This window comes from Hyperoodon ampullatus (assembly GCF_949752795.1).
Source record: "Hyperoodon ampullatus genome assembly, chromosome: 6".
Classification (NCBI taxonomy): Eukaryota; Metazoa; Chordata; class Mammalia; order Artiodactyla; family Ziphiidae; genus Hyperoodon; species Hyperoodon ampullatus.
Window position 1 is genome coordinate 38,279,032 of NC_136919.1, and position 15,481 is coordinate 38,294,512.

Genomic DNA, 15,481 nt, shown 5'->3' on the forward strand with positions numbered 1-15,481 from the left:
TTCTAGACATCTGGAGGTGCTGCCAGTCTGGATCACTGTAATCCAAATTTAAGGCTTGAGGTTTCCTGGACTTCCTAGGTGACATGAAGCTGGGCTGCAGGTTCATACCTGAGTTTGTATAGCTGCTTGTAGTACATACTTAAAATTGTAGGTGGTTGAGGGGGTAGCCAAGTTAACAGTTTATTTTTGCTACAAATGCTTTTGTAGCAAAAGCAACTGAATGTTGGGCATAACCTTTTTTTTTTTTTTTTTTTTTTTTTTTTTTTTTTTTTTTTTTTTTTTTTTTTTTTTTTTTTTTGCTGTAGGCGGGCCTCTCACTGTTGTGGCCTCTCCCCTTGCGGAGCACAGGCTCCGGACGCGCAGGCTCAGCGGCCATGGCTCACGGGCCCAGCCGCTCCGCGGCATGTGGGATCTTCCCAGACCGGGGCACGAACCCGCGTCCCCTGCATCGGCAGGCGGACTCTCAACCACTGCGCCACCAGGGAAGCCCTGGGCATAACCTTTTTAGGTTACTGCTTTATTTAGATTTCTGCCTCACGATCTTGTTACCTTTTCATAAGTCATTGTTACTTAAATTTTTTTCATTCCAGGGTTTATTTTGTTTACCTAGCCTGCCATTAACAGAGGCAGAAATCATTCCCTTTAATTTGTTTTTGAATTTGTCTTGATGTTTGTTTGCTTTTTGTAGGTTCTGCATGAAACATTTCCTCAACACACATTCCTCATGAATGGTCTCATTCAAGGTGTAAAGGTAAGAACAATTTCTGTGTGGTTCACAGTGAACCAAAGCCAGGAACCCTTAGTAGTTTAACTCTGGAAGTTTAAATGGAACATAGGGAAGTGGTTACCATTAGTAAATTCTATAAATCAGAATTTTAGCTGGATGATCAAAGTCAAAATAAAATATAACCCAAATCCATAAGGCACTGGTAAGAACAGTACTTTATTTTTATTAGCATGTACAGAGCAGTATATGAAGGGTATAATTATGTGAACTTTTAATTGCTGTATCAACAGAATAAAATGGGCAAGTATTAATATCTTCTTTTGAGATAGACTTTGAGATTGAAGAAGAGGAGCAATCAGGATTTAGTTGGATGTATAGTCTTTTGGCAAGGCTGGTGTTCTAGCCATAACTTTCTGAGCTCTCAACTACTTGACTTAATTAGCCTTAATTCATTGTTTAAATTTAGTGTGATATTTGTCAGAAAAGCTTATAAATAAGGGGTTAAAATATGTTATGTTCCGGTCGCAATTTGTAGTAAAGTATATGGGTATAGCATCTAATTTGCCCTTTTCAACTTAGATAATATCAACCTACATAATTTTACTTTGTGCTGAACAACACACTTAAAATTATACCCTAGTAATTTGCTGAATTCATAGCTTTGAGCAGCATTAATTGTAATAAATACTATTTATTCTTTGCCTATTTTCAAAAAGCATTTTGAGAATGCTTACAATAATAACATAAGTAAGCCAGGGCAATTTAAACAAAATAAAACAAGAAGTTTTTAATACTCATTGAGTGGAGGAATATTATCAAGAATCTGGTGTGTGTTCATTTAAGCACCAGTTTGTGAGCAGTTTTTAACTACATGATAAAAAGAAAAACGAAATAAATGAGAGAGGGCATTGATTAAAAATACAACATAAGCTTATCCTTACAGTAGATTCTTTTGGAAGTTACCATGGATCTTTTTCTTTTGTCTTGTGGCGCTAATAAAATGTGTTTTAGTCTGGTTCTGCAAAATAAAACCAGTTAGGTCTGCACCCTAAAGCCAAGTGGCATGCTTATTACACTTTCACTTAGAGACATCCACAATATTATTCTAAAAAACCATAGAACAAAAAGTATTTGATTCAAGGGCGTGGACAAGAACTTATTTAACCTTCAGTGACTTGAACTTCAATTTATTGAACTTAAGTAGGGAGTTATATACTTAATAATTGGCTATTGTTTCTGGAGTGGGGATGTAATAAGAGAACCCAACAGCAAAGCACAGCTCTATTAAGATATCTTAATATGGATATGTGCACAGTGGAATGAATATGGCTTTGGATTGCTTTAATTTTAAATCTCTGTCTACATATTATTAACTGTTGCCTTAGTCATATAATTTAATCTCCCCTTCATTATGAAGTAATGAGAAAGATAAAAAACCTCTAGTAGGGTGATTATGAGGGTTAAATGAGCTAGTAGATATAAAGCTATTAACATAGTACATTCATTCACGTGCTAAATACTCAGTAAATGTTGCAAAGAAGAGTACATAAAAAGCAAAAACTATTAGAAGGAAATCTTGGTGACCATTTTTCTTACCAGTTTGGGGAAAGATTTTCTTTTTTTAGAAAAAATTCATAAAGGAAAAAACTGAGTCATTTACATCAATATTTTGACTTTGGTAAGTCAAAGCCACCATCATCAAACTGAAAATACAAATGACAAAATGTTACTGGTAATAAAAGGAGGAATACATAAAAGCACTCTCAAAGTAAAACCGTAGGAAAATGACTGATATCCCAGAAGGGCAAAGAAGGGTGTAACTTGGCAGTTTACAAAAGATGTCAGTGTGAAAATAAGTTTATCACTAATAAGCAGTAAGTCCCAAATTAAATGAGGTAATATTTTTACATACACACTGGAAAAAATTTTAAACTGACAAGAACTAGTTCAGTTTGTGGTAAACTGGGTCCCTGTGCACTGTTGATGACAGGATAAATACAGCTCTTCTGGAAGGCAGTATTTTAAGAGTTAAAAATATTCACATATTTTAACAAAGTAATTCCATTTCTAGAAAGTTGTTCTTATCAAATAGAGTTATTCAGAGGTTCGGGTAAAGGGCTATTTGTAATAGTAAACATAGAAACTTTTTAAATGCCTTAAAATTAAAAGAATAAATACGTGTGGGGGCTTCCCTGGTGGTGCAGTGGTTGAGAGTCCGCCTGCCAATGCAGGGGACACGGGTTCGTGCCCCGGTCTGAGAAGATCCCACATGCCGCGGAGCGGCTGGGCCTGTGATCCAAAAAAAAAAAAAAAAAAAAAGTTGTGGTATAGCCATATAATGTAATACAGGCATATAAAGAACATGTTTTTGAAGAACACCATGTAATGTGTGAAACAAAAAGGATATACAACTATACCGTATGGTTTCAAGTGTGTTTTGACCAAAATAAATGTAAATAAGCAGGAGGGAAAATGATTTCAAACCTGAAGTTTGAAAGTATGTGGATTTATGGATGATTTTTAATTTTCTTCTTTATGTATTTTGTTTATCTCTGTAGATTTTCTACAGTTAACTTTTACTTTGTAAGTTTACTATCATAATGCATGGAAGAGAAGGTTTAGATTTGGGGTGAGCATCAATAAAGGATGCAAGAGTAACCAGTTCTGTTTTGTGAATTCTCCAGTTTTAGTTTTGGAGTTGTTTGTTTGTTTTTGGTTTTGGTTTTGGTTATTGCAGCAGCTTTATTGAGATATAATTCACCTATCATGCAAGTCACCCACTTAAAGTATACATTCAGTGGTTTTTAATATATTCACAAAGTTGTGTAGTCATCAGCACACAATTTTAGAACATTTTCATTGCCCCTGAAAGAAATTCTGTACTGATGAGTAGTCATTTCTCATTTCCCCCAACCTCTTCAGTGTTAAGCAAGCACAAATCTACCTTTTGTCTCTATAGATTTGTCTGTTCTGGACATTTCATGTAAATAGAGTCATACAGTATGTTCTTTTGTGACTGGCTTCCCTCACTTATAATGTTTTCAAGGTTCACCTGTGTTGTAGCACATATTAGTACTCCATTCTTTTTATGGCCAAATAATATTTTACTATATGGATATACCACAGTTTATCCATTTATCAGTGAATAGACATTTGGGGTTGTTTCTAGTTTTTGTGTGTGTGTGTGTGTGGCACGTGGGCCTCTCACTGCTGTGGCCTCCCCCGCCGTGGAGCACAGGTCCCGGACGCGCAGGCCCAGCGGCCATGGCTCACGGGCCCAGCCTCTCCGCAGCATGTGGGATCCTCCTGGACCGGGGCACGAACCCGTGTCCCCTGCACCGGCAGGCAGACTCCCAACCACTGCGCCACCAGGGAAGCCCCTGTTTCTAGTTTTTGATTATTGTGAGTAATGCTTCTGTGAACATTTGTGTACAGGTTTTCATGTGGACATATGTTTTTACTTCATTCTAGGTACATACTTAGGAGTAGAAATGCTGGGTCATATGGTAACTTGAGTTTTTTTTAATTGTTTTTAAATTAACTTCTTACTTAACCCTGTTTCTGACAAGTAATATATGTTCCTCATCTCCTAGACTTCTGACAGATGGGTGGCTGAAGCCATGGACAACAATTTCTTTTATCTCTACACTTACTCCCTTGGTGGTATCGTCAGACTTACTCACTTTCAACTCTCAAATAAATATCTTCTTAGACCTTGGGCCGGAACTTGTCTATCCAGTTGCCTAATTGACATCTCTATTTCCTTGCCTAATAAGTATCTCAAAGTTAACAGCTCCAAAACTAAGATCCTGGTCTTCCCCTCCAGTCTGACCAACCCATAAGTCTTCCTCATATCAGTTACTGGTCATGCCATTCTTACGCCAAAATTCCTGGAATCAGTCTTCTTTCTCTTCCATATCCCAAACCCAGTCCATCAGCAAGTTCTGTGATCCTACCTTCACAATAGAACTATAATCAAAACAGTACCTGGTCACCATTCAGTAGAGATCATGATAAAATATAAGCCAGTTTGTGGCACTCTTCTTAACCAACCTCACCCATACCCTGTTTTCTCCTTTGGTGTCATCGCTGTTCTCTCCTCCACTTCCTGCTGACCTTGCTGCAGCCACAGCTTCCTCAGCCAGTGCTTGCCTGAGGGCTTTGCAGGTGCTATTTTTTCTGCTTGCTTTTCCCCAGATTTTGGCAGGCTTCACTCCTTAACCCCTCAGCTCTTCACCCAGATGTCATTTTTCAGTGAAGCCTTCACGGACTACCATCTTGAATAATGTGTCCAGTTCTCATCACTCCCAATCCCCCTTCTCTGCTTTTTCTTCAAAGCATTATCTTACCTCTGACATGCTGTATATTTTGCTTTATCTTATCTTATTATTATGTGTTCTCATCACCCCTCCTCTTTTAGACTGGAAGTTTCTTAAAGACATGGATTTTTGTCCACTTTGCTCATTGATGTCCCCAGCACCTAGAACAGTTCTTGGCACATGGTAGGCACTAAGTAAATACTGTTGAAATAACATTTCTTTCCAGTCTTTTTCTATGCATTTTTATATAGTCAAGATCCAGCTTACTCAGAGACTTTAACCGTGTATCTTTTTTTTCTTGTATCAGCGGTCACTAATTATATCATAGTAATTTCCCCATAACATTAGAACTACATAAAATACAGGCAGCCCCCTCTTGCATGTTCCAATATGCACAAATTTCAGTTACCACAGTTCGGTTATATAACATGAGTCTCCCAGTTCAGCACAATTCAGAATTCCATTACCATGGTGTATTAACTGTGAGTAGCTGCATAAAATACAAACTGCTGCTAACTCCTCAATTCACAAAACACTACATAAATAACAGATGCACATCATAACCAGTCACGGCATTTAAAAGTGTTGGTGACCGGTCACTGTGCATCTTAGTTCATGCACATACAACAAAACATGCCATTGTGTTGCCTCCTTGATCCAGTGATAAACCCACATGACAGTTTACAAAAATGGGTCATCGAAAGAAGGAATTGGCCAACAAGGATGAGAATGCAGTAAAGAAATAAATAGTGATAATGCTGGAAGTGGGATTCATATAGAACCTCAGAGGAATTATAGAAGAACCAGCTGGTTGGAGAGACTCTAGATGTGTAGCCAAAGTAACTTAGTGAAGATAAACTTATCAGCATAAATGAGGAAAATGGTTGTGACGAAAAGGATAAAGATGTCCCAGAGGAAGTGATGCCAGCAAAAAGCTTGGACTTATATACACTACCAAACATAAAATAGCTAGCTAGTGGGAAGCAGCCACATAACACAGGGAGATCAGCTCGGTGCTTTGTGACCACCTAGAGGGGTGGGATAGGGAGGGTGGGAGGGAGGGAGACGCACGAGGGAAGAGATATGGGGCCATATGTATATGTATAACTGATTCACTTTGTTATAAAGCAGAAGCTAACACACTATTGTAAAGCAATTATACTCCAATAAAGATGTTTAAAAAAATAAAATAAAAGAGCTCTCAGAGATGATATTGCATGATACTGAAAGCACAAAGGATAAATGTTGGAAGCTGATCCAAACTTAAAAAGGCATATGACAATTTTCCAAAGCAAAGAAGATACTGTGCATCATACGTTATATGCCTTACAAAGAAGACAAGCACTGTTCAAATGACTCTTCATAAGTTTTTTACAAAGAAATAAGACACTTTAATTCTTAATGTTTTAAATTACAGTGTACTAAATAAATACTATTGATAGTTTTACTATTTTTTTCATTTCACTAAACATGTATAACTGATAGTAAAAGAGTTTTCAGTGTTCTGACAAAAATTCCTAAATGTCGTAGAATAAATTAGTTTTTCCCATTGATTAAAATCACTTTACATGGTTTCAGCTTGCACATTTTTTTTCAGTCCTGTACTACCATGCAAAGCAAAAACTGCCTGTATTTGAAGTGGTTATACATATACTATTCTATTGTATGAATATGCCATAATTTATTTATCCATTTCCCTGTATAAGTGGTTTCTAATTTCAAACTACTGAAGATAATTCTGTAACAACTTTTTAAAAATAAATCTTTACATTTTTTATTGTTTTCCAAAAAAAATAGAGTTGTAAAGGTATAACTAGTGAGTAGAAAAGTTTGGACATTTTAAAAGATCTTGAATATATAGTACCACATTATCTCCTAGAGCAATTGTGCCATTTCACAAGTCCATCAACAGTGTGTGTATCTGTTTCACCATGGTCTAATACAAGTATTACTTTTCAGATCTTCACTAATCTGATAAGCTTGAAAATGATGTCTCAATGTAATTATATTTGTATTTCTTTGATTTCAAGTGAGGTTGGGTATTTTTACATTATTTGCTGGCTACTTTTATGAAGTGCCTTCAAGTTCTTTGCTTATTGTTTATTTTTCTAATGAGGATTGTTCAGTTCTTTATTTTTAAATGATGTACTTTATTTTATGATAATCCCCTCATTTTAATGATTATTAGTTTAAGTACCTGTTCATATTAACAATTATAAAGGGAAAAACTCACAGTTGATCCCTCTTCTCAGATTTTGAAAGTCCTACTCTCCAAACATTTTTCAATAGCAGTTTTTATTTTTATGGAATTGAAACATATGGTAGACATTGTTATGTGACTAGCAATAAGAAGTTAGCGTTCTCCAGAGAAGTAAGACCAATAGAATATATATAAAGAGGTTTATTTTAAGGAATTGGCTCACATGATTGTGGGGCTGGCAAGTCTGAAATATGTAGGGCAGGTTGGCAGGCTGGAAACTCAAGCAGGAGTTAATGCTACAGTCCTGAGGCAGAATTCTTTCTTCTACTGGAAACCTCAGATTTTGCTCTTAAGGACTTCAGCTGATTAAACGAGACTTCCATATTATTGAGGGTAATACCCTGTACTTTAAAGCCAACTGATTGTAGATGTCAGACCACATCTACAAAATACTGTCACAGCAACACCCACACAAGTATTTGATTAAATAACTCAGTACTATAGCCTAGCCAAACTGACACATAAAATTAACCACTAAAGTATTATAGTTTTGGCTACACTTCATTGGAAGTATAACAGACTGAGATGCTGTGGTTTGAGTTAGTAGATGAAGTCTAGGTATTACTGCTGGTTAATATGAGCAGATAGAGTGACTGTAATCATTTTTTCATGAAGACCAGCTGGTCTGATTGCCCAATGGCTACCTTGAAACTTCTTGAAGCTTCCTTCTTTAGCATGTTTTATATTTAATACAAAACTAGATATCTTCATAAGTGTCCCAAACTAAAACTAAGTGGGCCAGATGCCCGGGGTTGATTTACTCCTGGATCAATTGATATGAAGAAGATACCTCTGTAGCATGCAGCTTTAATCTTGTCTAGGCAGCAGGGGGTGGGAAAGGCGAAAAAGTAGAAGACCCAGCAATCCATCCCAGGGCTTGGCCACAGAAGTTCACATGCAGTGCTTCTTAGTCTAGACTTGATGGTCAAGTCTGATCAAGGAGATGGCCATGTAGATCTACCAGGACACTCATCCGGGGACATTTAATATGTCAAGAGTTTCTCTAATCTTAGGAATTGCTGCTGAGCTGTCTCATCCTGCTATTTAATGGATTAAATCATGAAGCAGCGCATAGCATGAGCACACAGAGAAACTGTTGGCTGATGTTTGTAAGAATTTAAAAAAAATAAAAATAAAAAAAAAGATACCTTTAAAGATATCTCTTATAGTTACTCTTTAGAATTACTAAGTACCGAAGTGCTTTGCATACACACACACACACACACACACACACGCGCACAGAGTAATTCTTGCTTTCTTAATTTGGACAGGAACTTGGATAAAGACTATCCTTTTAATTATCTGTAAATAAAGTTGTTAAAACAACCTACTTGAGAGAGAGGACTTCACAAATTTTAAATAGTTTTTTATAACAAGCTTCTAATTTATCCATTTATTAAAACATGTTTTAGAGAATTCACAAGTAGATAAGTCTGGTACTTTATATGCTTCAGGATAGAGACACTAAAATGTCATTTTAAAAAAAAACGTGTAATAATTGGTTTGAATTATGGGCTTATAGGTTAGTCTCAGGTCGTAGAGCCACCTCACAACTGAGCTGAATCCCGCTTCTACTGCTTATGAGCCCAGAGCCTTAGGCTAGTTACTTACCCTAATAGTACCCATCTCAGAAGGTAAGACATTTGTGTGAAAGGCATAGAACAGTTTGGCATATAGGAATGCTAGCTGTTATTCTTTCTTGTAATCAATTTGAAGTAATGGCCCTACTACTTCTAAGATTAAGGGAAAGCCTGTGACAGTCTGTTTCTTTATGTTTTAATTAAATTTAATTGCACTTTCATATGCTTTTGTTTCTGCTTTCATTGAATCTTCCCTACATCCATCCCCTTTTCTCCCCTGATCAAAAGAAAACACTCCAGCCCTCTTTCCCATATTGTTCTTCCCTTGAAGTCTCAGGATTACCAGCTATTCTTAGACTTTCTTCATGCTTCACAAATTCCCTTTCCCGGACTTCAGTTGAACTAAAGTCACTTTGTGGATCATATTTCTCATTTTCCCTGTTAAACTGATTGTTATGCACCCTGGGAAGGGAAGCTGTGTACTGTACAAGGTCTTACTGGGTCCTAGGTCTGAAAGGTGACCCCTGTTTTAGTACTGTTTTTTTATAGGAAAGGATTTGCATTTGTCAGTTATGTAAATAAAAACCACAATTCCATTAGTGTGAAATTTTCTCTTTGATGTCCTTTTAAGAAGTCAAAGAGATAAAAGTCATTATTAGTAAAATACTGTATGAAAAATCAAAGTGAATGAATATAATTTGGGGGTAAACTATGTCTATATGTTGCAGGTTCCTTGCGGCTTATAAAGGATACTGAAAAGTTGTCATAAGATGCGAACTTTTTCATGGAAAAATGAAAATTTTCAGAAGTAGTTAAATAACTGTACTTTATTCTTCATTGGTGGTACCATTGCTCCCTCAAACTCAATTGCAAAGTTAATTAAAATATTTGAAGGAAAACAAAAAAAATTTTTTAGTTTTAAAACTTTTTAAGGGTATTGACCCAATTATTTTAGTCAAATGTTTGCCAACTGCATATGTTAAGGAAAACTTATGCTTAAAACCTTTATGATGGCTATATAAAGTATAAAATTCATGTACTTTTGCTTCAGATGAGTTGTATTTGCTATTCTTTGTATGCTTTAAAAAGTTTATTGGATAATTGTATTTAATTGAACAATAAGCTTTAATTGCTGTTTTGTCAAATTAGAGGCTGTAAAGCCATGTCAGAATTACTGGCCAATTAATTATGCCACCTTAAAAACCTGTTGGACTGGGAAGCTAATTTACAAAAGTGACGTATTAACTGTTGGTTAATTTTGCCATCCACACCTAGGCTCCTACACACCGTGTTTTATCCAGTGTTCGTTGGGCCACGATAGCATGGCTTAGTACATTCGGTCCTCATTTTTCCTGGATTTCATATTTGCAGATCTGCCTACTCGCTAAATTTATTTGTAACCCCCAAATCAATACAGTGCTTTCACGTTCATTTGTGTATGGCATAAGGAGGGAATTTGAATTGCCCAACTGCAAGTTTCCAGCTGAGGTTGAACAAGGGGACATTCTCTCTTCTTGTTTCAGGTCTCATACTATAAACATGTCCTTTTTGCAGTCCATGTAATGCCATATATTTTGCATTTTTGTTCCTTTTGTTGACAATTTCTCTGTTTAAAATGGCCCCAAGTGTAGTGCCAAAGTGTTGTCAAGTATTTCTAAATGCAGGAGGGCCTTGATGTACCTTATGGAGAAAATACTGTGTTAGATAAGCCTCATTCAGGCATGAATCATAGTGCTGTCAGCTGAAACTTCATTGTTAATAAATCAACAATATACATATTAAATAAGGCATCTTTAAACAGAAACACATTAATCAATGTTATGTATTGATCAGTTAATGAAACTGTGTGACCAGAGGCTTGCAGGAACCCAACCTTGTGTTTCCTCTAGCAACAATGGTTCTGTGTTCTCTAATTCTGTGAATAACGAGAATCAACTGTATTTGTGTTAAAGGCTAGGGCCTTGATGTCAGTCTGGTTTTAATTTTTAAACATTTTGTTCTCATTTGCAAATTGTGCTCTGCATCTTTAGGACTGATGAAGTACTTGCCTAATCAAGGTACAAATATCCTTCTCAATCTACTGTTGTAATAATGTGGCCTGATAGGATCTAGGGCTAGATTGGGTAGTGAAGAAATAACTCTGGGACAGAAGAAAGTCTGATTTTTAAGAAATACAAGTTTTCCAAAGAGGCAAGTATTTATTAGATTGAATTTTAGCATCTTAATAAAAATGTAGGTTCTTCCAGAGGGTATTTTCAACATCTGTTGTCACTGAGAATTTTATTTAAATAATAATTACTTAATGAATAGATTAAATTACAACTTAAATCCAGAATCTAGATAGCAGTATCTTTTATCTGTAAAAACTACATTATTTTATTTTATTTTATTTTATTTTATTTTTTTTTTTTTTTTTTTTTTTTTTTTTTTTTTTTTTTTTGCGGTACGCGGGCCTCTCACTGTTGTGGCCTCTCCCATTGCGGAGCACAGGCTCCGGACGCGCAGGCTCAGCGGCCATGGCTCACGGGCCCAGCCGCTCCGCGGCATGTGGGATCCTCCCAGACCGGGGCACGAACCCGTGTCCCCTGCATCGGCAGGCGGACTCTCAACCACTGCGCCACCAGGGAAGCCCACTACATTATTTTAAATAAAACTTCAGTGCTTGGCCTTCTCATATCCTTTGTTTTAATGGCATGCATTCCATATCTTAAAGCATTGTATGAAATCTAAAATCAGAACTGTCCAAAAAGTTTTCCAGGGTTCTTTGTGTTTAGAGTTTTTGTTACTGTTTTTGTGGTGGTTGTTACTTCTACTGCCTTGTCCTCTTAAATTTCTTTATGTATTTTTCTTGACCAGTTCTATACTACCCAAGAACTCAGGCATTTGATATTTTTTAATTTTATTTATTTATTTATGGCTGTGTTGGGTCTTCGTTTCTGTGTGTGGGCTTTCTCTAGTTGCGGCAAGTGGGGGCCACTCTTCATCGCGGTGCGCGGGCCTCTCACTATCGCGGCCTCTCTTGTTGCGGAGCGCAGGCTCCAGACGCGCAGGCTCAGTAATTGTGGCTCACAGGCCTAGTTGCTCCGCGACGTGGGATTTTCCCAGACCAGGGCTCGAACGCGTGTCCCCTGCATTGGCAGGCAGATTCTCAACCACTGCGCCACCAGGGAAGCCCTGATATTTTTAGAGAATTTTAAAGCAACGTAAAAGATTTTCGTTTCTAAAATTTATGAAACTGATAGTTACAAGTCATGAATTTAAGCCCTGCTCCTGCAGTCGTTTAGCTCTTAGTTAAAGGAGATCATTTAACTGTCTTGATGCAAGAACAGACCAAATGCCCTGGAAATCCACTGTGGCTTATAAATTACAAGGTTTGATGCCTGGGTATGGATTAATATTTTATTTCAGAGGAGCCAAAATGCTTTTCTCCTCAACTTGCCTGCCCTCCATTGAGTCTTCTCTCACCTCCCCTTACATCAGTTTACCTTCTCTCACCTCCCCTTACATCAGTTTACTAGTGGCTGATAAGGGATTAGAATCCTATTCTTTTTCTTCTCAGCCATGTGACCTTAGAAACTACTGTCAGTTGATTTGCTCTTAAAAGTTCTATTCAGTTTACCAGACCTCTTTGAAAGCCCTTATTACCAGACCCTGTGATAGGCATCAAGGGTACAGAGAAGGAAAGAAACCATTCCTCTGACCTTAATCTCAATTTCTAATCCAATAGAGAAGATAGACAAATAACAAGTAATTGTAATAGAGTGTTACAGTTATAATAGAAGCAATATGTACCTGGTTGGGGGGGGGTTGTTTGTTTTGCACCCCTCAAAAACCAGTGTGATTAATTCTGTTTGAGTAGCTAAGAAAATAGATAGAGGAAGAGGTGCTCCTTGCTCAGAGTTGAGAAGAATGACTAGTAGTTTACCAGGTCCAAGTGTGGGAAGCATACAGGCACAACAAGGGCCTTTGCAAGCCTTTTGGCACAAAGGAACACGGTATTGTATATGTTCAGCAAACTAAAAAGTATTGTATATAGACAAAGCATAGAGGATGTGTGTTAGGTGCTAGATGTTGGAGTGTTCTATCTGTATGCTATGCTGAGGAATTTTTAAAATGTATTATGAAAATTCAAATACACAAAAGGAGAGAATAATATAATAAACGCCCATGTACTTATCACCTAGTTTCTATTTGTAGTATTTAAAAGCAAAGTTCAGGCACTCATTATTTCACCTATTAAATACCTGCTAAAGAATTTCAACTCTGCACAGTGCAGAGTTTTAAACAAAGGATCAAAGAACGGAAGTCTGCAGCTCATCAAGGTTGCTCTTGGGAGTATGTGGAGGACAGATTGGAGGGAACTAGGACCAGGGGCAAGAGGCAGTTAGAAAGCAGTTTTATTTAAATCCAGGCAAGAAACGCTGAAGAGTGTCACACAGCAGGGGATGGATAAAGAGAAATCATTACAAGAGAATGGTCTGAAAAATCGCCTTGAGGAGTGGAGGGATGATGGGAAAGCTTTGGACAGCTTCTTAGCAAAGATGGGAAGTGTGGGTGTTTGGTCAGGTTTATAGGGAACAGTGTGCATGTTAAATGTCAAAATAGGGAAGTCCATTTGGCTGTAGGCACAGAGCTCAGAAGAGAGATTGCAAAGCTGTTCATAATGTAGGTGGTGGTGGCCATGTGTGCAGACAGAGCATGTAAAGGGAGGATGATAGCACCAACAGGGTCTGAGAGGCAAGCCTGTGGCCACCTCAAAGGGCCATGATTTCAAAAAGGAAATAGATATGGAAGTGGCCAACCAGCAGAGTGACTGGCAAATTGTGAGGAAGTGGTAAATGTGAGTTTTATTTCATTTGCTTATGTGTGGTGTTCTTGCTTCCCCTTAGCCTCAACTCTTTTTCACATCTTATGCAACTTGCATTATCTCTGTCCTAAGTTCACCAGGCAAGTGGAACTTTAAGTTTGATGGCAAGAAAATCTGCTTTTCTTATGGACATTTAGTATATGCATACTTATCCTGCTATCCCTATTAGTTCATCTCTTTGGGAGCAGAAGGTGTGTATTCATTTGAGTGTCTTCACTTCACCAGTTAATTCAGAGCTTTGCACGTGATAGATATGCTATACATATTTATTAAAATGAATTAAGTGTCTGGCTTCTTTCCATACACTTGGTGTATATTCATGTATGGGCCAACTGTGGGTGTATATATTTTACATCACCTCTCTTTTCCAGTTTCTCCCAGAAAACGAGCTCTTATCCCTTTCTTTCCTCTCAAACAGCATGCTTAAAAATTTTGTTAGGATTTTTTTTTTTTAATGACAGGTTGTATTTAATGTTTCAAATTATTCTGTTTTGGAGCCACTGAAATGAATTGGAGCATTTAGAAATGCATCTAGAAAATAAGAATTACAAGTAGTTGGGGGATCACATTATAAATCTGACCTTTGCTTCTGCTTTCTTCTCCAGGGCCTGCTCTCTTTTCTGAGTGCCCCACTCATAGGTGCGCTGTCTGATGTGTGGGGAAGGAAGCCCTTTCTCCTCGGCACCGTCTTCTTTACCTGCTTCCCAATTCCACTGATGAGGATCAGTCCACGGTGAGTGGCTAGGTCCTCCATCATGACTGTCTGTTTTGGGTCACATGTGGACAATACACCTGCAGTGTGCTTTTTAACCTTTGCAAAACAGTTGTACCTGTGTTTTCACTTGAACTCTTCGGTAATACTGAAAGCTAGTAGGCAGTTGCCATCATGCCCACCTAAGTTCTTGACTTAGGTGAAGAAATAGAAAGAAAAGATGTCTCTAAGGGCAGCTGTTGTTGCCATGAGGTAAGTTACAAGATTGGGTCCTGGGAGGGGGCAGACAATCCCTGTACTCACTCAATTGTGGCTCATTTGACTTTGAAAATGTGTTGTTTTTTGTCAGCTCATTGCTCTAGGGCACTGACATGAACATAGTTTATATCAAAAGGCAGGAGTCACTTTTGTGTGTACTGTATTAAGACGAATAGCCTATTCTAAATCATAATGTGAATTTTAATTTGATCTCATTTTTTCATGATAAATAAGGAGAGAATAGTTAGCATGTAGCCAAGGCTGTTTAGTTAATAAAAATGGGTTGGAATTTGCACCTGAGCAGTAACTTAGTTTTTCTGGAGTACAGAGGATGGTATTTTGGCCAAAATTCCTGTTGCTGAGATGCTATTCCTATGTGAAGAACATACTTTAGAATGGAGGGTTTTTGTGTTTCAGTTTTTTGGGTTTTTTAAAAAAAATGCAATGAATAGTTTTGGAGGGGGGTGCTCATGTGAAAATACTCTCATTTGATTATCTGATAGGAATTTTATGTCAACATTTGTCATGTTCCAGATGTGTTGGCTATCTATAATGAATCATTTTATTTCCTACCAGATGAATTTTTATTAAATACTTTTTGGTATTGAGTCTTTCTGTCCAAGAACAAGTCATGCTTTTCTGATGAATTAGGGTTTTTTTTTTAATGTTCTCTCAATACCTTAAAATTATTTTCTTCAGATCTTTAAATGATTTTACCTCTTCTCTTCCAGTTTTCATGCTGCTGCTTCTGCTACTTG

The 15,481-nt window shown here is 37.3% G+C and overlaps 1 protein-coding gene across 1 annotated transcript in view; it reads left to right on the top strand.

Annotated features, from left to right (window-relative positions):
* Window positions 1-15,481, top strand: part of MFSD14B (major facilitator superfamily domain containing 14B) — a gene marked incomplete at its 3' end in the record, with an annotated part of 78,858 nt that overhangs the window by 45,899 nt on the left and 17,478 nt on the right. The window contains exons 3-4 of the mRNA XM_079706463.1: window positions 689-751; window positions 14,359-14,486. Of these exons, the coding sequence (XP_079562589.1) occupies window positions 689-751; window positions 14,359-14,486 (191 nt within the window). The remainder of the gene's footprint in view (window positions 1-688; window positions 752-14,358; window positions 14,487-15,481) is intronic.